Genomic DNA, 25118 nt, shown 5'->3' with positions numbered 1-25118 from the left:
CAAGGTCCCGACCTCATGTGATGAATATTGCCTAGGAGGCAAGGAATGGTGAGAACAGTTGAGTCAATGCCTGTCCTACAGGTGGAGGTCATCTAAATTGTTTTTTGCTTCCATGATTTCTCACAAGACACCTTGCGATGATTTGCTTTGATTAACCCAGATCTTCCTTTGAGGAAGGCTACTTAGAGGATGATTGGACCCACCCCTGTGCTTCTGATTTTGGGGACAGGAAGCATGTGCATCAAATTGATACGCTTTGCCTATATTCAGACAAACATAATACCCATGGGGCACAAATTAAGGGAAGCAAAGTGTGCTATAGAACAGTATTCAGACTGCTAATATTAACATCTTACCTTTGAACTCTGGTTTAGTGACATGCATGAATCTTGCTGGCAATTTCCTTTTGGGTTTTTTTTTAATTGTTGGTATTATTGTAATCTCTGTTGCTGCCTGCTTTTGATTCCACTATGCGGGAGAAAGCTGGGGTAGCGTTTCAGTACATAAGTTTATAAACAAAATCAGTTCAATTCAAATACTCTCTAAAGTTTTGTCTTGTAAGAAGTTGAGCAAAATACAGCTATCAAAATTTGTTACATATTCTCTGCCAGCAGAAGTCTCACACAACTCACATTGATGTTAAATGACATCATGCCTGCTTAAGCATCTTCTATGTGCAGAGATCAAATATGTCCATTTAGTTTTCAGATCACTCTCTCATTTTTAAAAAAATACACTGGTCAAACTTGTACTTGTAAACATTTATTTTTTTTTCTGAACTGAAGAAAGGCTTGCATCAGCACACATTGTACAGCCTTGCAAATTATACAGAAATTGAAAAAAGGTGTCTCTCTTATATGTGCAATGAATCATTTGATGTCCAGTGATCCTCTACAAATGATGAAAAAACATTTAAATCACTTAAAGAAGTTTCCAGCACTTATCGAATGCAATTACTCTTATGGTAAAAAAGAAAAAAAAAAGATCCATAGTGATGGGACCAAAATTAAAGTGCAAACTTTTTTGCCATTTGGGAAGTCACATTTAATTTCCTCACTGTTTGCTGAAAATAAATGGGCTCTAGTTAAAATCTGGTGCAGTGTTCATTTTTCTTTGTTAATAGGTATCCTGTTGAGACAGAAAAAGAGCTGTTCAAGACTAGAGTTTATTGGCAGTTACTGTTCACACTTCCTAAGTAAACTTTGAAAGGGAAGGACTGGAGAAGTTTTTCAGTAGTTATTGTTGGATTCCGTTATATCAGAATAGGAGCAGAGGAGAAGAGTAATACGCCACTTTCTTGCCTTCTGTATATCAGGCTCAAAATGCTGTGGAATTCCTTTAAAACGCTCCTTTCCCCCCTTCCCTCCCCAAATCCCTCCCATTAAACTGATAGAAGTGTGCTGGCTGTGTGCAAAGGAATTACAAAATACAGGTAAGAATGTGGATATTCCTTATGAACAAAAGTTTACTGTACAACAGAGCTTTGGATCTGATACAAGAATTTGGAAATATAAAATGAAACTACTACAAAAGGGGCATTTTAACAGCATTCTTCAGGGAAAGCTGCCTGTTCATTTCATGTCACAGCAGGGTTTCTTCTTTGTTGGGAAGCTGCTGATAATTTAACTGCAACCCCCCACCCCCATCTTCTACCTGGATCACTGGGTTTATTCTTCAAAGACAGTGACATCCAAGGAGTCTTTATGAAGACAGCAAAAACCCAAAAAACAGCAAGCCAATCAAAGTAGAGGAGATAAGGGCATGGAAGTAATAAAGGCTGAACATGTTCAATGGTGTAGCTGCTACTGAGAACTAGCCCGTTCCAGAATGTGAAAGTCGTAGTGCTTCTTGCTTGTTCTCAGCCTAAATTTGTTCAGTGAGTTACTTTGTTTCTTCAATGCATTTTGGGCTGCTGACATTGTTGGAAATGTTGCTAGAACGGTGTATGTAGATGCCAAGTCACTACGTTTGGAAGGTTCAGGGCTCACATTACTGTCTCCACTGCCACAATAGCGATGGTGGTGGTGTTGTTGCACCTGTAGGGATTGTGGATCTCGTAACCACCGAATCTTGGCACCAACTTTAAGAAGTTCCACAAATAACTTTTCTGCTTCTGCACGAGTTATTCCGTCTGGCAGTTCAGTGATTTCCAAGACTTTTCCTACAACTGAAGACAAATGGAAGATTAAAGAGAACTTATTGGATGAGTCATATGATACCACGAACTGTTCATTTAGAAAACTCACACATGCATTTTTTTTGTATTGCTCAGCAGTCAGTTCCTGCCTCTGACCTTTGGCCTATCACTAGTCAGACTTGATTAAACCAAATAATAGTCATGCAAGCCAGTGACAATAACTATGGGGCAGCTACTTAAAAAATGTACTGCATGTGGTGATGTAGCACATGGGCATACATTAAGACTCCCTCAATCACTAATATAAGTTTCTCAAAAAACTTTCTCTTTAGCCATTTGTTGTTATTGCTGTGAAATTGCAACTGACTTATGGTGACCCTTTAGGGTTTTCAGGGCAAGAGATCTTGAGAACTGATTTGCCGTTGCCTGCCTCTGCGTCATAACCCTGGTATTCCTTGATTGTCTCCCATCCAAATAATGATCACAGCCAACCTCTTTGACCACAGGCTACTGAGGCACGAAGGTTCACATAGGCTAATTAGGCACTAAATTTAAGCAGATATTAATGTGGCAGTATTAAAATCAAAGTGCTTAAAATGGGATGGCCAAAGTTATAGAGATATATAATTATAATAAATACACAGATACTGCTGAAATGAGATTTCAACTATGCGACAAGCAGATACGATGAAACAAAGTTTATGTGTAATGGAATAATAGACAAGGTTCTTAGATTCAAGCTCTTGTACTTGGATTGCCACCACAGATTAGGATTTAGCCAACTCTAATAGGTATTTTTTTAACATTTAAAAAATTAGCTTATTCTAAATCTGTATTATATACTTTTCCTTGCGCTTAAGATGCATCAAAGAGAAGTGCTACATAATGAATCACCTACCAGGTTCTCCTGCACCAAGATCTGCTGAAGCAGCCTTCTTAGCTGGTTTTCTTCCTCTATTCCCATGTCTGCTTCCAGAATGACACTACATACAGAGAGGGAAAAAAAGAGTTAAGGCTGAAATTTGCCCCATTCTCCCCCTACCGCTATATAAATTTTGCATGCTTCCCTTTATTTGGGAAAATATGTAGAATCATTTTGTATCTTATCAAGGGGTATATTGCTGTATTCCCTTGCAAATAACTTTACTCAACTACAGGGGGGGATGGCCTACAACATACATTCCAAATATGTTCATTCACTGTACTGCAGCATGGTGAATGAACCTCTCTGGGATTCAAATGACTCTGTTAATGCTTTCCTTAGAAGGAAAAATGTATATGGTAGATCCAGGGCAAGGAAAACCTTTTCATCTTAGTCATCACACCCCACCAACTCTTGGACTAAATGGGTTAGACTAGAGCAGGGGTTCCCAACCCCTGGGCTGGGGACCGGTACTGGGCCACGGCCTGTTTTCAATGGGCCACGCAGCCTCACCGCCCCCCCCCCGTGGCACCTCCTCCTTCCCCGTTTCCTCCTCCCCCTTCACCCCCCGGCGCAGCCTCCCCACCTCCACCAACCTCCCACTGATCAGCTGATCAGCCGGGAAAACGGCTGCAGCAGTGTCAAGTGACACTGCCCTTGCCTCCTTCCCAAGTGGAAAGGATGCAAGGGCAGCGTTGCTTGCTGCTGCCAGCGGCCACCCTTCCTTTCCCTTCCCGTCCCTTTGCCTCCTGCCCCCCTGTGCCTGGGCTCTGCAGCCACAGCGTTCCTGCCTCTACCTCCGTCACCTCCTTCTCTTCTCTTCCCATCCCGTCGCTTCCCCCCCCCCCCGGGCTGTGGCATGTCTGCTTCCTCCTCCGAGCCCACCGCCGCCACCCATCCCCTCCTTCCCTTCCTGTTGCCTCTGCCCAGCCCTGCCGCCGCCACGCTGTGATTGCACGTGCGGGGTGGGGAGAGGCGATGGAACAGGACAGAAAGGAAAGGGAAAGAAAGGAGGGGGTGAGCACCGCGGGAGCGGGGATTTGAAGCACTGCAGGGGGTGCCTGCCTGGGGCGCCACATGCCCTCGGCTGCCGCTTGCTGCAGCAGTTCCCCCCCCCTGCAGCTGTTTGGTGGGGGGGTGGCCTGGGAGGACTTCACCAGCCCTTCCCCTGTCTTAAAATGGTGAAAACAGGGTGTGGGGGGGCAGGAAGTGGTGAGGCTGCATGGGGGGGGGCAAAGGAGGAAAATGGGGGGAGGAGGATATATCCAGGTGGGCAGCCGTGTTGGTCTGAAGCAGTAGAACAAAATAGGAGTCAAGCTGCACCTTTAAGAGGTGGCAAGGCTACACAGGGGGGGAAAGAGAGAGGAGAAAAATGGGGGGAGGAAGCTGTGAGGCTGTGTGGGGGAGCGAAGGAGGGGGAGGAAAACAGGAGGGAGGAGGCACCGTGGGGGGGGAGGTCGAATTGGGCCCCCCCACCCTGCCGGCTCTGGGGCCGCTGTCGGCGGGCTGGCCCTGGAGCTGGTCCCTGGAGCCCAAAAGGTTGGGGACCAGTGGGTTAGAGGATGCATCTGTATCAGTCAATTTAAGTAGTGCTATAGTGTTTCAAGGCCCAAGAACATTTCTATGATAATGGCCTATTCTGAGTTCTGTATTTGCTTATGCAACACTCAAGTCTTCACAAATTTGTATGATCATCTTACATCAGAAAAGAGAAATCCTGAATTGGATCCCCGACTGTCTCTGCAGAAGTGGGATGGGGTGGATTTTCTCTGATTTATTTATTTTATTTTATCAAATTTATATCCCGCCCTCCCGATGGGCTCAGGGCGGCTAACAACAACAAATTAAACCACATAAACATTAAAAACAAAATACACAAAAAATCATTCATACAATTTACAATCCTAAAACCAAGATGTGTATTTCTAATTTCTCTGATGTTCTTGTTTCAGTTAGAATAAATCAGTGGGATGATCGGTGCTGTGGAGTAATAGCTACCTCCCTTCAACCATTAAAAGTGAGTTTAAATAATTCGGTCTTACAGGCCCGGTGGAACTGTGGCAGGTTCCACATGGCCCTGACATTTTTGGGGAGGGCGTTCCACAAAACAGGGGCTATTATTGAGAACGCTCTGGCTCTGGTACTGGACAGTTGAGCCTCTTTTGGTCCGGGGATCTTAAGGAGGTTTTGAGACTCTGAACGAAGTGCTCTCTGGGGCACATATGGGGAGAGGTCGTCCTGAAGGTAAGCAGGTCCCAGACCATATAGGGCTTTAAACGTTATGACCAGCACCTTGAAGCGAATCCAGAATGCCACAGGCAACCAGTGCAATGTTTCCAGCACAGGCTGAATGTGCACACATACAGGTAGCTCCATTAACAACCTGGCTGTTGCATTTTGCACCAGTTGCAGCCTCTGAATCTGAGTCAAGGTCAGTCCCATGTAGAGGGTGTTACAGTAGTCAATTCTTGAGATGATCATCGTGTGGATCACTGTTGCCAAGTTGTTGCACTCTAGGTATGGAACCAACTGCCTTATCTAAGATGATAAAATGCAGATTTGGCAGTGGCTGCTACCTGGGCCTCCATTACCAGCAACGGCTCTAGGAGAACACCCAAGCTCTTGAACTTCGAAGCTGGCACCAATGGTGCCCTATCAAAGGCTGGCAGAGGGATCTCTCTACCCAAGCCACCACGACTTAGGCACAGGACCTCTGTCTTCGCTGGATTCAGCTTCAGTCTGCTCTTCCTGAGCCATTTCAATACAGCTCGCAATGCCAGGTCCAGAACTCTCAGGGCGCAGCTGGACTGCCCCCCCCCCATCAATAGATACGAGCTGGGTGGCATCCACATATTGGTGGCAAACCAGCCTATATCTCCAGACAATCTGGGCAAGGGGGCACATGTAGTTTCCCCCCCTTCCTGCTGCAAACAAATTCCCCCTATCCTGTCCCTCAAAAGCAGGATACCAGTGAGTATCTTCAGTTACAGGTGAGAAATTCATGCTTCCATGTTTCTCAGCAGAAATTACGGCTGGATCCAAGCCATTAATTGTATAGACTGGTTTTAATGTTGTTAAATAATGTTTTATATCGTTTTATATTGTTAAATTTAAAGGTTTTATTATATTGTATGTTATTGAGAAATGCTGTTAGCCGCCCTGAGCCTGCCGAGGCGGGGAGGGCGGGATACAAATAAAATTTATTATTATTATTATTATTAATTGAATTCTCTGGAAATACCTCAATTTACACTTTTCAATGCATGGTACAATTAAGTAAAATATTGATTGTCTCAATTGGTCATTTTCCTTAAAAATGCTTTCATCAACATACCAAATAGATCCCCTTTAGCAGGAAAGCAACATATTTGTAATATCATTTCCCCATATATATGGGGCTATCTTTCCTATAGTGGATTTCCCCCCCACCTGTGGACCTGCTATGTGTCCATGTAGCAGAGATGGAGGATTGTACTGCAATGGCTGACCAAGCAATGGGTATCTGGTGTCACCTGAAAACAAAGAATGAAATTTAATTTCAGATATACAAACTCATACAATCTGTTGTATGAGATCCAATAAGATCCAAGTCTGTATACAAGACAATAATGCCAAACCAAATAACTAACACAATCAAACAAATTACAATTTATCATCTTAAAAGGAGCTTTTTATCAAACAGATAACACAAACCTAAATAAACACCTATAGTATTACAGGTGCATTTTATAGAGTACTGAAAGGAAGCATTTTTTGTGTAAAGCCAAAAAATTTACAAGGCAACAAAGGCAAACTGCTACAAGAAAACACTATTTTCACACTTTGTTTTGCACTGAATTAAAAAAAACAATGACTAGAGAGTATTCGAATCATATTTACAACATAACCTAAAAACACAATTTAAAAACCCTAGTTCAAGATTCATCAGTACTGTTAAAGACCCCAAATACTATGGAATCAATTCTAAAGGCTGTTTTTGGCCAACAGAGAATTTTCACTGATTGCCTGCTTCCCAGAACAGACCAGGGCTTTTTTTGAGCAGGAAAACACAGAAATGCAGTTCTGGCTGGCTTGGTGTCAGGGGGTGTGGCCTAATATGCAAATGAGTCCATGCTGGGCTTTTTCTACAAAAAAGCCCTGCAAAAGACCCTCCATTTTGCTCATCACACAGTTCCTGGGGGAGGGTTCACCCCCCCTCCCCCAATGATTTTAGTGACCGTAGTGATCTGCAGTAGGAGGGGGAATCAGGAAAGTTCCTTTTGGCTCACAAGAATGCCTTTAATTGTCAGCAAACATCCTATGGGTTTTTCAAGAGAAACACTCAACTTCTGCCATATTCATTTTCCCCAAAAAGATGTTATTTGCTATCTTTGATTACAAAAAGCAGAAGGAAATGCTATTTTCACAAAATTGGGCACAGGGGGCCAACCCATCAAAAGCACATTACACCACTGTGTTTTTCAAGGGACCCTTGTCTTTGTTTATTATCATGGCTATTAATTAATAGGAAGTGGGAGGACTGAGCGGGGGGGAGAGATGGAGGAACGCATAAGGTAAGACTAAGGCTTTAAATAGTGCTTGAGGACAAACTTATTTAACTTGCATTAAACCCAAGCACAATAGGTGGGCAAAACAAGTAAAGTTGTGCCACTGACCAGAAATCTCATATGAGGTATAATGCAAAAAACCCAAAACCTCAGAAAATATGATCCTGTGTAACTTCACTATGGATGGGCACAGATTGGTTCATGGACCTAATTTCATCACGGGCTGGGTTGTAGTCCATTTGCCCAGTCCATGCATTTGCAGTTTGGATGTACTGCCCATAGGCCACAATTTTTTTAGGCAACTCCATTTGAGCAATCCATGCGAGTGAGCTCAGGAGCCATTTAAATGCCTTCAGAAACCACTTCTGGGTTCCCATGGTTCGTAAACCAGGAAAGTCTGTAGAAGTTCATGGTTTGTGAAATTCACAAACCTTGAACCTTCACGGACCTCCATTTTTCTGGTCCATGCCCATCCCTAAACGTCCCCCTTAACCATAATAATGTAAAAAGGGAATCCAGCTGTTGGAGGAATAGAAGATTACTCCCATAAACTCTTCAGACTTCATGACAGTATCATCTCCTTGTTATTTATTTATTTATTTATTTCCGTAGATTTATAGGCCACCCTTTCCTATAGTGGGCTCAGGGCGGCTTCCAACATAATAAAACTATCAAAACAGTTTAATAACAATTAAAACAGTTTAAAGAGTTTAAAATTAAGACAATTAAGCCACAGCTCACATTAATTAAGTTAAGGAGGCATGGATGGTGTGGACAGATCAATTAGGCATACGTCTCAACCTAGATGTTCAAAAATCTCAGCTATATTAATTTTAAACAATCAGTGCGGGGGGGGGGTGGTGGTTTAAATGATAAGGACGTCCATCTGCCTCAGCCATAGGCCCGGTGGAACAGCTCCGTCTTACAGGCCTTCCGGAACAGCAACAAATCCTGGAGGGCCCGAAACTCCACAGGGAGCTGATTCCACCAGGTTGAGGCCAGGGCCGAAAAAGCCCTGGCCCTGGTTGAGGCAAGCCGGATGTCCCTTGGGCCAGGGATGGTCAGAAGATGTTGGCTGGCTGATCGTAATGACCTCCGGGGCTCATATGGGGAGAGACAGTACCGCAGGTATGCTGGTCCCAGGCCGCGCAAGGCTTTAAATGTCAATACTAAAACCCTGAAGCGGATCCGGTACTCGATTGGTAGCCAGTGCAGACTGCACAGCATCGGCCGACTCCATATGCATATTCTGGAAATTTTGCATAGTTGATTTCTAGGTCCTTTGCCAAACTCTTCATCAATCTAACTGTAGCTATCTGAGCATAATGAATGAAACTGGCTGAAAAACCAGAGTTAAAAGTTAGTTAGTACCTTGTACAAATCTACACAAGATAATAGTCAGTTGAGTAAGGTTTGGTGTTCTAACTTTAAAATGTCTTTCTGACAATCTTACTATGGTTTTCTGACCAACAATATCAACATTCAGAATTTCCCAAACTTGCAGTGCTTGCAGTTAATTAGTATAGTCTATTCCTTAACTTTATGGGAACTCAATCAGGGTATCAAAGAAGCAAGACAATTTCACTATTTTTAAAATAAAAATATTAGCTTCTCTCTCCAACCCAATAGAAACAATCTCAACAGGCTTGGATTCTAAGTACTATTTCTGTTTGCGGAAACTACTTCCACATCTGGGAGATTTCTGCCAATTCTTTTATCTCAACAGCAGCTTTCTCAAACCCATTGTGTTCCTGGAGATCCATGGGGCAAAATTTCAGAGGAAACAAGTGGGAAGATCACCACTTGTGATGAACAAGATCCAAGACAATGTAAACATCTCTTAATTTCTTAGCTAATTCAATTGCTTACCTTGTCCAGGGACAAAAGTTCTAGAGAATGGGGCCACAAGAGGAAGAGGTGTTAATGTGGGACGGATGTTCTTCATGTTTGACAGCTGAGCTGGTGCTGGTGACTGGGCTGGAGAGGCAGCAGGACTACCTATTTGTGGACTGTGCTGTAACTTTATGATGCAAAGAAAGAAAATATACATGAGTAGGGGAAACCAGTCCTTTTTGTTTATTTGGAAAACTGTACAGTCAGTTCCCATATTTATCCAGTGTTTACAAACAGATGCTTCTTTGAACCTGCATTATGATTATGATGCATGAAATGGCAATCTAGGCAAAGTTAGAATTTCTTCTGTGCATAAATTCAGTAGCTTTAGAAGGTTTTAGTGTTATGCCTTCTTTCCTATATAAAAGAAATAGGGCAGGGTGCTTCTTGAGAGCTCATTCTTGCTAGAATCAATCCCAACACTGCTGTCTCTTTTTTCCTTGTTGCTGCTCTGTTCCTTCCTATTTCTTTGCCGGTAAGACTAAGCCTATCCCTGCTTTCCCAACTAGTTCTACGAGTGATGAAGCATCTGGAGTCACAAAACACAGATTTGTGTAAAAGCCAATATACCAAACAGATTTCCTCAAATAAACGAAGAACACTAAAAAAGATGCTGATTCACTGCTTGCCACTTGGAATAATTCCCTCAGCTGTTTTCAATAAATACAATGTTCAAAAAGAAAAACAAAGAATTGAGTAGCAGCAACGCATTATGATTTCTTAATAAAGTTTTAATAAAAAAAAATAACCTGAAGCGTTCAATACATAGGGCAAGGCATACCTGTGCAGAGCTGTCCAAAGCACCATAATCTGTTGACTTCTGCCCTCTTTGATGGTCACAATAATATTTATTTTGTTTCCACTGTGGAGGTGAATGGGGTCGAGGCTGAGGATTGTTGGGTATATTGAGTTGCATCATTACCATTCCTCCTGCCGGTGGTGCTACTGCTATAAAATGAGATTAGAAAAGAACATGGTTAAATTTGCAGACTACCCCTTCCTGAATACTAAGAATTAGGTAATAACAAAATTTTAAAAAGCTGCACAGGAAAGCAAATGTTGAAGACTACTTTCACAAACTATTAGTTGGCTGATGAATAACTCATAAAGTGAATTCTCTGAAAATTCAGTAAACAGCATTTATATGGCAAGTTCATTCTGCACTTTTCTGAAACACAAAACAAAGACATGTACTTCACAGCTTTTTGGGGAAATGACTGAACAGAAAACTAAAATTTGTGCTTAGACTCTTTTACACATATGGAAAACCATTTTATGGACCTTCCAGCCTCTTTTTAACACTTTTGCAATAAAGTAGTATAAATACTAAAGGGCCAAAGTAGCTGTAAAGAGAACTGCAGGCCACTGACTTGATCTAATGCAGAAAGAATATATAGTACGTTCTCTCTAAAATTCCAGTTAGGTAGAAATTTTCTGATTGTACCTTTATAATGTCAGAGAATACCTAATATTTCACTGCATCCGCTGTTGTATATCTTTATATTAAATGGTTATTATTCAAGAGGAAAAATGGTCTCTTTCCTTGTGTTCATACAGTGCTACTACAATAAGAACTCTAGAACATGATAAAGGTCCTTTGAGTTCAACAAAAAACCACATCCACATATATTCTGCATAAAGTTTATTCCACTATTAATGATTACTGAAAAGGTAATATATCAGAGTTGAAATACTGGTATCAAAAACCTTGTGAAGCATTCTGTATAGTAGCCATTGGGGATGGGCATGAGCCAGCTGACAAGCCAAAATTCATGATGAGTTTTGGCCAGATCAGGGGTCAAGAAGTAATAATCTTCAGTAGAACATGTGCTCACCGAACACTCACCAAACTTCTGGAGTGGCTCGGTAAATTAAAACGTTAAAGGTAAATGGAAACCAGAACAACTGGCATGGAACAGCTAAACAATGGTGGGGGTGATATTTTTCAGCGTAAGAAACACCAATAGCAGGTGGGAGGCACAGCTGTTCCAGCCTTGGGGATCCTTGAGTGATGTAACTGCTCCAGTCCTCCATGCCATTTCATACTCCCTCTATACTGGGCTTTTTCTTTAGGGGGCTTCTCTGCCTGCCTGTTTCCTTTCTGCCAACTTGCCAAGACCCCCACCCTCTTGATCAACTCTTCTGGGCTGTGGTTGAGTGCTTGGTTGCGTTTGTGGCTGCAGGAGGATGCCCTCATCCTCCTGTGTGTTAAATGGTCACTGGAAATGAACACAGCCTCCCCCCCCCCCCCCGCAGACAACCTCCCCAGCACATCATCATTGGGATTCTCAGTGCCCACTTCCACTGTTCCATCCATATGACTCTCAACAGCTGCTCAAGAGTTTTTGACTCCACTGAAAAATCAGCAGTATGAAACACTGTTTGGAATGGAGGACAGTGATGTCAGTGACTTAGAGAGTGGTGGTGGTGACACATCCACAACTTCTACACCCCAACTCTCTCTGCTCCTGCTGTCATCAGTATGACGTTCCCCAACCAAATGCTGGAAAGCAGCTGTGCTTCCCACCTGCTCCTACCATTGCTGTAAGGACACGGTTCCATTCTACCACATGTAAATACTTCTACACTGTGAGGAGCGACCCCTATGTGGCAAAGTGCCAGGTGTGTCACACCAATGTCTGAAGGAGCAAGGACACATAACACTTGCCCTCCACCATTCTCCAGAGGCAGATCTAATAATAATAATAATAAATTTATTTTTGTATCCCGCCCTCCCCCGCCAAAGGCGGGCTCAGGGCGGCTCACAGACATGGAATTTCATGATTCAAGTAAAACAATGTAAACAATAATTTTAAATATAAACAATTACATAATAAATTATTTAAAATAGCTAAAATAGATAAGATAGGTGCTATAAATTACTATAAGTCATAATATCCACAAGATGGTTAAATGGCTACACGTCAGATTAGTCAGGTTCTGTCTCAAAGGCAAGCTGGAAAAGAAATGTTTTGCAAGCCCTGCGGAATTGGTTCAGGTCCCGCAGGGCTCGTACCATCTCTGGAAGATGATTCCACCATCGAGGGGCCATTACTGAGAAGGCTTGCTCCCTGGTTGTCTTCAATCTAGCCTCTCTTGGCCCAGGGATTGTTAGAAGATTTTGAGAGCTAGATCTCAGTGCTCTCTGGGGAACATATGGGGAGAGGCGGTCCCTTAGGTAGGCAGGTCCTCGGCCATATAGGGCTTTAAAGGTGATGACCAGCACTTTATAGCAAACACGGTACACATCCGGCAGCCAATGCAGATCCCGCAGCCCAGGCCGCACATGTTTCCACCGTGGGAGTCCCACTAGCAGCCTGGCCGCCGCGTTCTGGACTACCTGAAGTTTCTGTGTTTGGTATAAGGGCAGCCCCATGTAGAGGGCATTGCAGTAGTCTAGTCTCGAGGTGACCGTTGTGTGGATAACAGTTGCTAGGTCGCTGCGCTCCAAGAAGGGAGCCAACTGCCTCGCCCTCTTGAGGTGAAAGAAGGCGGATGTAGCAGTGGCAGCTATCTGGGCCTCCATTGATAAAGAGGATTCCAGTAGCACTCCCAGGCTCTTGACTTTGCGCACTGGTATCAGTGGCGCACCGTCGAAAGCCGGTAGGGTAATCTCCCCTCCCGGTCCACCGCGGCCCACGCAAAGGACCTCAGTCTTCGCTGGATTCAACTTCAGCCCGCTCAGCCTGAGCCAGTCAGCCACGGCTTGCAACGCCCGGTCCAAATTTTTAGGGTCATCGCCAGCCCGGCCGTCCATCAGCAGATAGAGCTGGGTGTCATCTGCATATTGATGACAACCCAGCCCATACCTCCGTGCAATCTGGGCAAGGGGGCGCATAAAGATGTTGAACAACATCGGGGAGAGAACTGCTCCCTGAGGCACCCCACAGTGAAGTGGGTGCCTCTGAGACAGCTCCCCCCCAATTGCCACCCTTTGTCCCCGACCTTCAAGAAAGGAGGAGAGCCACTATAAGGCTAGCCCCCGAATTCCTGCATCGGCGAGGCGGCGGGTCAGCAGCCGATGGTCGACCATATTGAACGCAGCCGATAGGTCTAGCAACAGCAATACTGCCGAGCCACCTCGATCCAGTTGTCGTCGGAGGTCATCCATGAGGGCGACCAAGACTGTTTCCGTCCCATGGTCCGGGCGAAAGCCAGACTGGCATGGGTCTAAGGTGGAAGCGTCCTCCAAAAAATCCTGTAACTGCAGCGCCACGGCCTCTCAATAATTTTGCCCAAAAAGGGCAAATTTGAGACCGGTCGGTAGTGTGCCAATTCAGCCGGGTCTGATGAAGCTTTTTTCAAGAGAGGGCGGACCAATACCTCTTTCAGGGGTGTTGGGAAAGCACCCTCTGAAAAAGATCGATTTATAATATCCCGTATAGGATATCTTAGTTCCTCCTGGCAGGCCTTAATTAGCCAGGAGGGGGATGGGTCCAGATCACAAGTTGTGGATCGTGCAGTGCCAAGAATTCTGTCGACCTCCTCCAAGCTGAGCGGGTCGAAGCAATCCAGGGTTAAATCAGAAGACACGCATTGGGCCTCGAGTTCGCTTACTGCATCCAAGTTGGCAGGGCAGTCATGGTGGAGCGATTGGACCTTATCAGCAAAGAATTTCGCAAAAGCCTCACAGCCAATCTCCAATTCCTTAGCTTTTGAGTTGCCCTGTGGCACTGTAGTAAGGTTCCGAATTATTCTAAATAATTGGGCCGGGAGCGAATTTGCAGATGCGATCTTGGCCGCAAAGTATGTTTTCTTTGCGGCCTTGATTGCCATCTCATAGGACTTCATAAACTTCCTATAAGATGTTCTAGTCGCTTCGTCACGAGTACGTCGCCATTGCCTCTCTAGCCGTCTGAGGCCTTGTTTCAGCTGGCGTAATTCCGGGGTATACCACGGGGCCAGCTTAGTCCGAGGTCGCAGAGGGTGCCGAGGTGCGATCTCCTCGATGGCCCTAGAGAGCCGGCTATTCCAGGTCTCAATCAGGTCATCGAGGGAGTCGCCAGAGGGCCAGGGATCCCGCAGAGCCATCTGGAACCGTTCCGGGTCCATTTGGCTCCGCGGGCGAGCCATAATCGGCTCCTCGCCTAAACAGGTTTGGGGAGGCATATCTACACGGGCCTTGAGAGCGAAGTGATCCGACCATGGCACCGCCTCTGCGGTTATATCGCTCACTACTATCCCAGCTGCAAAGATCAGGTCTAACATGTGTCCGGCCTGGTGGGTGGGGGTTACAACAAATTGAGAGAGTCCCAGTGTCGCCATGGAAGACACTAGGTCCGCCGCCTGACTGGAGGACGGGTCATCAGCATGGACGTTGAAGTCACCCAGGATTATCAACCTTGGGTGCTCCAGCGCCCAGCCTGTCGCCGCCTCAAGCAGGGACGGTAAGGCGTTGGCTGGTGCGTTAGGCGTACGGTACACCAGCCAGATCGCCAACCTCTCTCTATCCTCCCACGCCAGACCGGCACATTCAATACCCTCAATCTTTGGGGCCGGGAGCGCCCTGATGGAGTAAGCCTCCCGTGCAAATAATGCCACTCCTCCCCCCCGCCCGCTAGTCCGCGATTGGTGGAAGACTGAGTAACCTGGGGGAGCTGTTTGCAAGAGGGCCACTGTATCACCCTCCCGGATCCAGGTCTCAGTCACGCAAGCCAGGTCCATATTCTGTTCGAGCATAAACTCTCGAAGAATCTAAAGGATGCACCCCAGTTTGTCACCACTGGAGAGAATCTTGGCCACTAATAGGAGGCAGAAGAAGCCCATTTCCACTCAGCAGGGAGAAGCAGGGGAGAACAGAAGGTCCCTCAAAGAAAGACCCTGGGTGTCATGGCTGGGGGAGAGAGAGAGAGAGAGAGAGAGAGAGAGTGTGTGTGAGAGGGGGGGGAGGGGGGAGGCGTGGTCCCTTCGAAATGCCAGCGGCATACCTCAGTGCTGAATTATCTCAGCTCCGTTTTCCTCACCAAGGAAATGGGGGGAGCTTTACAAAGCCGGAAATTTACCAACGGTGGGGAAGGGGGGAAGGAAGAGAGGAGGAGGGGGCGCTACGCAGCAGGGAGGGAGGCACAGGGGGGCGCGATGCAGGGGGCAGCGGCTAGGGGACGGGAGGCTCCAGGGCCTGGCATTAATGTATTTTCCAACTTCACCTCTCAATGTTAATGTTAGTGGGTTGTGGTCTATATCTTTCATCAGCCCTACAGACATCCAGCACATGTCTATGCGCAACCAAGATTGATGTCTATGGGAATAGAATGTGTAATCTTTCCTAATGGAATTACATGTTCTCCAAGTGTCCGCCCACATAAATTCTTCCACCATTTTGAGAAACCTATTAGGTAGTGTTTGGCCTTTGCCTCTCTTGCATGTTAGATTCTTTGAGGATTTTCTATCTATATTTTTATCAAAGACTGCATTGTAATCTCCTATTACACATACATTCTCATAGTCATACTTCTGCATGATTTGATGTAGTCTATTGAAAAATACTTCATGTTGCTCACTCGGGGCATAAATATTAACCAATAGTAGTTTCTGTTCCCCTCTAATTACTTCTGTCATTTGAAATCTAGTGTCCTCTGAGGCGAACAGAGACTTAGCCTCCAGATTTCCTTTAATATAGATTACTAAACCTCTTTTCTTCTTATCTCCCACTGATGTAATAAAGGCTTTCCCCAACTTCTTATTTTCCAGCAAATGTTGGTCTTTCTTTCTCATATGTGTTTCTTGCAAGCAGATGATGTCTGAATTTAGCCGTCTTAATTGTAAAAAAACTTGTCCCCTATTTTGCAGTGAATTCAAGCCATTAATGTTTATTGAAGTTATTTTCATTTTAGTGGCCGTCATTTAGCTTGTGTTCCTCTTTCTTCTCCCCTCTCAGATTTCTTTTTCTTCTGGACCCTTGTTTCCGCTTGGGTTTTCCCCTCCCCATTCTCTTCACTTTCTTGTTCCGACTCTAATGAATCTTCTGCACTTTGGTTAGGTTGTCCTCTGTTTCCATTAACATTTCCTGGAGGGTCCATAGAATTTTTTCATCTTTTTTGCTTAGGCCAGTTCTTTGCTTGATTGTCAAGAAAATCTCTTAGTTTTAGGACTGAATCAATTCTATATCGTGTAGCCTCATAAGAAAAAAGTAAATCTTCAAGAATGAGCCACTTATATGTAATTGCTTTCCCTCGTAATAATATAGCTAACCTTTTGTATTCTGTTCTTCTTTGCCTAATTGACCAGGGTATCTCTCTCATTATTTTTATACTCTGGCCTTTAATTATAATCTCTTGTTCTCTTACTGCTCTCCACACAGCTTCTTTTATCTGTTTCCGTACAAATCTGAGATGCACTTCTCTTGGAACCATGCATAAAATGAATTCACTCTATACACACAGTCAAGTTCCCTCTAAAATTCTTTAGTCTCTACCCCTTCGACTGGGGCTTTGCTGAGTTCGAAGATCCCCCCCCCCGCACCTGCCCCCATTCTTCTGGAGAAGTCATCCTTTGCCTATATTGAGGTGTGTTCTTGAGGCTTTCCCACACAGTCAACATCAACACGCAATCCTCAATTGAGGGATCCTATCTTTCCCCTCAGGATTTGGCTACAGTGACCCATACAATGGTCACTTCCAGGTTAGATTTCTGTAACTCACCCTACGAGAGCTTACCCTTCGGGCTAATCTGGAAACTCCAGCTGGTGCAAAATATGATGGCATAATTACTGACTGCATTGCCTTCATGGCTGGTATTATGCCAATTGCACTGGCTACCTACTGATTACCAGATTTGCTTCAAGGTTCTGGTGTTGGCAATTAAAGCCCCACGCAGCCTGGGACTGACGTATCTGAGGGACTGCTCTTCCCATATCTGCCCCAAAGGACTCTACATTCATCATCATCTGTCGGTTGTCCCCAACCCGAAGAACATCCGCCTTGCCTCGACTAGAGCCTGGGCTTTTTCTACCCTGGCCCTAGCCTGGTGGAACATGTTCCTATTACAGATCACAGCCCTACCTTATCTACTACCTTTTTGTAGGGCCTGTAAAACGGAGCTGTTCCACTAGGCCTTTGGGTGAGGCAGCAGGAGTCCATAGTATATCTAGTCTGGCCTCCCTTGCCTTAGTATTCCATCCTTTATCGGGCCTTCTGATGTGGCATTGGTTCAGCTTCTGCTTATATTTGTCAGCGAAGGTTCATTGAAGTTTCCAAATAAGCAGACTTATTGTTTGAAACAAAGTTGCATTTATTGTACACTCCAACGTTACTCCAGCATGATAGGAATTGGAACTGATGGTGAGCAGTTCAATTCATTGGTATTTAATATCTAACATCAAAGCAATAGCATCTGCATCCCAATTCCCAAAACAAAGGCTGCTTTTGCATGTGAGAGTTTCACACGGCTCCCCCCTTATCTTTTTACAGTTGGTGGTTACAGTTCCCGACGGCAATGTCCTTGCTGCCTCTAGGGAGGAGGTGAGAATCTGGCAGACACTCTCTACTTCAAAGCAGGCCTAACAACCTTTGATATTCTTGGGAAGCTACTCTGTACGTTGCCCCCCCCCCCCCGCTGTTCTATGGCTATAGGTTAGTAGGCATATATGCACATTGATCCATATGGTTAGTAGTCAGCAATTAGCAATAACATCAATGAACAGAGTCTGACAATATTATGACTTGTCTTTTGCCTGAAATTGAGCAATTTTAACTGTTTATTGTTTTATTATTTTAATTGTTTGAACTAGTTAATATTTTGGTTTTATTGTGATCCTTAACTTGTTCTCCACACTGAGCCTGTTCGCAGGATAGGGAGGAATAGAAATCAGCAAAAATAAATAATATTTTTATTTGCTCAAAAAGAATGGGAGTAGGGATACAGAAAGGAAGGAAGGGATTATGGAAACTTGAAGTTCATGAAAAGCATTACAAATATCACAGATAATTGCACACAACAAGCAGACATATTAATAACTGAACATTATCCAGATGCAAGTACATTAACATAGGTAGTAATCACAGATAACCACAATGTTCAAGAATATTTTCTCTCTTCAAAAGAACAGATAGGATATTTCACGGAATTTAAAAAGAATCTAATAAAAATTAAAAAGCATCTCTCACATTACAATAAATTTTAACACCAATTTTAGACACTAATTATAATCTATACCTTATCTTTATATTTCATAATATAAATTTAATTCCTACTAATTGTTTTGACTATTTAATATTACAAAATATATTAGATTTCAAGATCTTCACTTAATATTATAGAACTTAATTAACTTCATAATATAAATAATAGGCTTGCTATTTCTGCTGATACTCTTTGATTTTACACAGCTTGTTAGTTTTGCCATTATAACATACTCAGCAAGTTTTTCTTTCCAAGTCTCTAAGGTTGGGCATACTTTTAACTTCCATGTCATTGCAAAAAAAAAATCTTGCAGCTGTTAACAGTGGTGGCTCGAGGGTGCTGATGCATGGCCAGTGCCCTAGCAAGGTGCCCTGCCCCTGGTGAGGGTGAGTGCGGTGGCTGTGTGACACTATGGCTGTGTCATAGAGCACATGCCACCAGGAAGAAGAAGACTGCAGATTTATACTCTGCCCTTCTCTCTGAATCAGAGACCTTACAATTTCCTTTATTTTCTTCCCCCACAACAGACACCCTGTGAGGTGGGTGGGGCTGAAAGAGCCCTTACAGAAGCTGCCCTTTCAAGGACAACTCTGTGAGAGCTATGGCTGACCCGAGGCCATTCCAGCAGCTGCAAGTGGAGGAGTGGGGAATCAAACCCGGTTCTCCCAGATAAGAGTCCGCACACTTAACCACTACACCAACCTGGCTACACCAGGCTGCTGTAGCTCTGCCTCCACGTCTGATGCACAAGTTGGAGTGATGGCAGCCCGGCAGCATGCTCTGAATCACAGGCACCCTGCCGTGAAGACAGAAGGGAGTTGATGACAGAAGTGAGTTGCAACCTAGGATTGGCCCGGGGTAGTATATAAACACCTAGTTTCTTTAAATGAAACTAAATACTCAGGGCCAGTTGAACTGCATCTAATGGTACTAAAAGAACTCATGGACATAATTTCTGAGCCTCTGGCCATTATTTTTGAGATTTCTTGGAGAACTGGTGAGGTGCCAGAAGACTGGAGGTGGGCAAATGTTGTCCCCATCTTCAAGAAGGGGGAAAAGGAAGATCAACCTGTCAACTTGATGTCTATTCCTGGAAAAGTGTTATAACTGACCATCAAACAGTTAGGCTTTGAGCATTTAGAAAAGATGGCTGTGATTACAAAGAACCAAAATGGGTTTCTTAAGAACCAGTCATGTCAAACTAACCTTATCTCTTTAATTGAGAAATTTAGTAGCTTGCTGGATCAGAGGAATGCCGTAGAGTTTTGAACACCACACTTTTAATAAGGATACAAGCAAGTTGGAAGGCGTCCAGAGAAAGGTTACAAAGATGATGAAGGGTCTAGAGACCAAATCCTATGAGAAAAGGTTGAAGGAGCTGGGTATGTTTAGCCTGAAGAGGAGATGACTGAGAGGTGATATGATCACCATCTTCAAGTACTTGATGGCTGTCATATAAAGGATGGTGTGGAATTGTTTTCTGTTGCCCCAGAAAGTCAGATCAGAACCAAGTGGTTGAAATTAAATCAAGAGTTTTTGGCTAAACATTAGGAAGACCTTCCTGAAGACCAGTTCCTCAGTGGAACTGGCTTCCTCAGGATGTGGTGGGCTCTCTTCTGAAGGTTTTTAAACAGCTAGATGGCCATTTGCTGATTCTGTGAACTTAGGGGGAGGTATTTGTGAAGTTCCTGCATTGTGCAGGGAGTTAGACTAGATGACCCTAGAGATCCCTTCCAACTCTGTAATTCTATTATTCTAAGTCCTCTACATATGAAAAAGGTGCCATCTGTAGCTTTGTATTTCCAACAAATACCTTTATAGTTTTTATCGATCTTTTGAATATCTTTTTGAGTGATATACCATCCTTAAATCATCTCGTACTGATTTTCTGGTAATGCTTGAGAAGCTGTAAATTTGATATCCTTTGTCCATAAACGTTCCAAACTGTGGAACAGTATTTCTTCGTCAAAGTTTAGCATCCATTTGATCATGCATGCTTTAATTTATTTTTCCTCTGTATCAAATTGAAGCATTAATTTATTGATTTGTAGAATGAACTTTAGCTTGTAGAACATTCTTTTCAAGCTCTAGCTGATCTTTTATAGCACCTTTTTCAGTGCATAGATCTTTTTTCAGTCCAGAAACAATTTGAAAGTAGATAATTGTACCTCTGATTGCTATAACTTGATTTCTCCTTGTGGATTTAGCATTTCACCAGAGGTTATATGATCGTTATTCTTCCTTACATGCTTACTGTAATATGTGTCTACTGGTGACATTTCTAGTGGAACTGAAGGGCTGATTCTGATTTGTCTTCTTAATATTTCCCATATTTTAAATAAAGTGTCTCTGATTATATGTTTTTTATCTTGAGATATTTTTGTATTGATTTTTAAAATCTAAGGATAACTGCGTAGTCCATTAGCATGTCATAGCCTGGGAGACTTCTATAAGATAATGATTCAGCCCTACCCCACCTTCCCAAGTAGCTATAAATTACCTGCCTACCATCTGTTTCTCACTTTGACACAAAGATAACTCTAGCATTCTATGTTATACCCCTGAGGGTGCCAGTCACAACTGCTGGCGAAACGTCAGATTCTACAAGGCCAAGACCACAGCCATATAGCCTGGAAAATCTACAACAGCTAACTACATAGTCCATCGCCCATTTATGAGCCTTTCATTTGTTTTTTTAAATCCAGTATGATATCCAAACTAGTCCAGCATCTTGAAAATATAATTTGATATTAGGTATTGCTAGACTGCCTGTTTTTCCTCCTCATCTTGTATTTAATTTTAATTCTTCTTCTTTCTTTCTTTTTGCCATTCCATCTAAACTTGTTTATCTGTTTTTGTCATGAATTCACATTTTTATCTGAAATCAAAATTGAGATAATCTGAAATTTGGTTTAGGCAATACATTCATTTTGAGAGGAAAAATCCTTCCCAGCCAGGATTATTTTAGTTTAGACCATCTTTAAGACAACTCTGTGTTTCCAATCAGACTGTTTTATAGTTATCCTTGAATAATGTGTTATTTGTCCAGTAAGATATATTCCTAAATATTTGATTGGATTTTTTTTTGTTATATCACATCCTGAAATCTTTTAAATTGTTTCCTTTTTCTTGGTCTGTCAAAAATTTTAAGATAATTTTGGGAGTTTTGTATTGATTTTGTAACCAAAATAGTCCAAATTTATCAATTTGTTTCATTATTTTCTATTGGTATGGATAAAATAATGGGTGACAACCGAAAATAAACAACTGCCTGCCTTAGAGGAGCATGATCTCAGACTGGGATGGCATGCTTTTGTTTGTTATCATAAAATGGATGGCCACAAATATTTTAGAAACCATTCTATAAGGAAATTTTTAATAACAGTGTGGGGGAAAAATAAAGCCTCAAATATATACTAAGATTCTGAAATGGGTCTCTCCTGTGGAAGCTTTTACCCAACCTAACTTGTTGACATATAATAAGATGATTAGATATGAGGATTTATTGAGAAAAGATAGTACACTGAAGCCAGATGATGACTTAAAGAAGCAAAATATAATAATAGATTGGTGGTCTAGAATGCAAATTGAATCTAGATATGCCCAATATAAACCTTTAGGATTTTATACAGAACAATGTCCCTTAATAAGCTACTGTGTGAATGAAATGAGAAGTAAATTAAGAAAATGTATATTTTTTTGCTGCAGATAAAAATGGAAGATGAAGTAACAAAAGATTGCATGGTTAAATGGATGCAAAACATAGGTCATAGTATAAAGGTTGATCAATGGTTACAAATATGGAAAACAAATGTTAAAATAACAAGGTTGGTAGCTTTTAAGGAAAACTTATATAAAATGTTTTACAGATGGTACATGACCTCAGAGAAACTAGACAAAATGAATCCAGGAATGTCAAATGAATGATGGAATTGTAAAGCTTGTGGGTAGTTTTTATCATTCTTGGTGGTCACGTAAAAATGCTGTGAGATATTGCAAAATGGTACATAAAATGATTAAAAATACTTTTTTAAATCTTTTGAATCTTATGCCTGATGTAACTGATAAAAAAGCTAGACATCTGATTATCCATACTGTAACTGTTGCTAGAATAGTCTATACTATAAGAACATAAGAGAAGCCATGTTGGATCAGGCCAATGGCCCATCCAGTCTACCACTCTGTGTCACAAAGTGGCCAAAATTATATATATATATATATATATATATATATATATATATATATATATATATATATATATATATATATATATATATATATATATATATATACATATATATATATATATATATATATATATACACACATAAACACACTGTGGCTAATAGCCACTGATGGACCTCTGCTCCATATTTTTATCTAAACCCCTCTTGAAGGTGGCCATGCTTTGGCCGCCACCACCTCCTGTGGCAGTGAATTCCACATGTTAATCACCCTTTGGGTGAAGAAGTACTTCCTTTTATCCGTTTTAACCTGTCTGCTCAGCAATTTGATCGAATGCCCACGAGTTCTTATATTCTGAGAAAAGGAGAAAAGTACCTCTTTCTCTACTTTCTCCATCCCATGCATTATCTTGTAAACCTCTATCATGTCACCCCACAGTTGACGTTTCTCCAAGCTAAAGAGTCCCAAGCGTTTCAACCTTTCTTCATAGGGAAAGTGTTCCAAACCTTTAATCATTCTAGTTGCCCTTTTCTGGACTTTCTCCAATGCTATAATATCATTTTTGAGGTGCGGCGACCAGAACTGCACACAGTACTCCAAATGAGACCGCACCATCGATTTATACAGGGGCATTATGATACTGGCTGATTTGTTTTCAATTCCCTTCCTAATAATTCCCAGCATGGCGTTGGCCTTTTTTATTGCAGACGCACACTGTCTTGACATTTTCAGTGAGTTATCTACCATGACCCCAAGATCTCTCTCTTGGTCAGTCTCTTTATATATGTGTGTATATAAATTTTTTTGCCACTGTGTGGCACAGAGTGTTGGACTTGATGGGCCGTTGGCCTGATCCAACATGGCTTCTCTTATGTTCTTATGTTCTGTTTGTGCCTTTCCTAACTTGTGGTATGTATTTTATCTGAGCTTCTAGGATTATAGTTTTAAATAGTCTCCAAGTTCTGTGTTCTGTGTGTTCTGTGGCAGGGAAGCTGGCACCTGGGTGAGAGACCCAGAACCAGCAGGCTTGTTGTGGTTGGCCAGCTCTCCCCGTGTTGTTTAGGGCAGGGCTGGAGAGCTGGCATCTGGGTTTGCTGAGCCGATTGTGTTTTCTGTGGCAGTGATGTTGGCAACTGAATTTACATTGGTTCCAGGCCTGCAGGGTACATAGAGTAGATAGAGGGATGTAGTGCATTCGGGTCCTATAGAGATTCTCTGGTGTGAAGTTAGGTTTGGCTTTGGGTGCCCCAGGAATTGGACCCCCTGGTCCAATTTTTTTTTTGGCCTTGTGGGTTTTGTGTGGGACAGTGCCCTGAAGCTGCACAGCAGTTTGGGGGGCTCTCCTCAAAACCCCCTGCTCCCCAGAGCCACTTTCCCCACAACAATTACAGTGAGGAAGTGGCTAATTGGGCTTTCCCCATCATTGTTGGCAATGGGCCTTTTGGGGAGCCCAAAGACAGGGACCCCCTGGCCCAATCTTTTTGGGACTTGGGGTTTTGTAGGGGAGAGTCCCCTGTGGGTTCCCTGCAGTTTTTAAGGATCTCCCTCAAACTCCCTGCCCCCCGGTAGCCTCTAATTATGCCCTATGTTGCCATTGATTTCAATGGCCCATAGGGTATAATGATGGAATAGGGGCGCCCTCTTTGGGTGCTCCTGGAATGGGATCCCCTAGCCCAATCTTTTTGGGACTTGGGGGGGTTGGAGGGGAAAGTCCCCTGCAGGTTCCCTGCAAATTTGGGGGCTCTCCCTCAAACCCCCTCCCCTCCAGGCGGCTTCAAATATACCCTATTTGCCATTGATTTCAATGGCCCATAGGGTATAATAGGGCCGTATATTCGGAAATAGCCGCGCATCTACTGTATATGCGGCTATTCCGAATGTGGTATTCGACAGTATACGGGGATTCCAAATTTTCTCCCCCCGTATACTTCCGAATCCGTTTAATACCGATTTTTTTTTTGCACATCCCTACTCACGACTGCATTTCCCCACATCATTGATGCCAACATGCACCACGACCACAGGCTCCTCCCCAGCACTGTCTATCAGCCTATCTACTACACGCGTAATGTCTGCTACCTTCGCACCAGGCAGGCAAGTCACCATATGGTCAGTACGCAGTTTCACCACCTAGCTGTCTACTTGCCTAAGGATCGAATCACCAACTACCAAAACCCCACCTCTTCCCCTGCCCAGGGATGGTTCCTTGGCCCTGTTCCCTCTCGACCCTCACGCTCTCTGGCAGCAAAGGGGCTGCTACATTCAGAGCAAGGCTCATCTAATACGCCCCCGAGAGTCTTCCCCAAGTGCTTAA

General features: G+C 43.2%; 1 protein-coding gene across 9 annotated transcripts in view; it reads right to left on the bottom strand.

Moving 5' to 3' along the window:
* Window positions 1-746: 746 nt before the first annotated feature.
* The window catches only part of R3HDM1 (R3H domain containing 1), a 157720-nt gene continuing 133348 nt past the window's right edge, over window positions 747-25118 (bottom strand). For 6 of the 9 annotated variants that reach the window (XM_060256860.1, XM_060256863.1, XM_060256865.1 and 3 more), the window contains 5 exons: window positions 10281-10435; window positions 9476-9626; window positions 6489-6571; window positions 3036-3120; window positions 747-2167 (listed from right to left, as the gene is read on the bottom strand). In XM_060256860.1, coding sequence (XP_060112843.1) covers window positions 1803-2167; window positions 3036-3120; window positions 6489-6571; window positions 9476-9626; window positions 10281-10435 — 839 coding nt within the window. In that variant the 3' untranslated portion in view covers window positions 747-1802. Of the gene's footprint in view, window positions 2168-3035; window positions 3121-6488; window positions 6572-9475; window positions 9627-10280; window positions 10448-25118 lie in introns of all 9 variants that reach the window. The other 3 variants (XM_060256861.1, XM_060256868.1, XM_060256862.1) reach the window with 2 other exon arrangements.

This window comes from Heteronotia binoei, chromosome 16 (genome assembly GCF_032191835.1).
Source record: "Heteronotia binoei isolate CCM8104 ecotype False Entrance Well chromosome 16, APGP_CSIRO_Hbin_v1, whole genome shotgun sequence".
Classification (NCBI taxonomy): Eukaryota; Metazoa; Chordata; class Lepidosauria; order Squamata; family Gekkonidae; genus Heteronotia; species Heteronotia binoei.
This window is presented reverse-complemented; position numbering and strand designations above follow the sequence as displayed.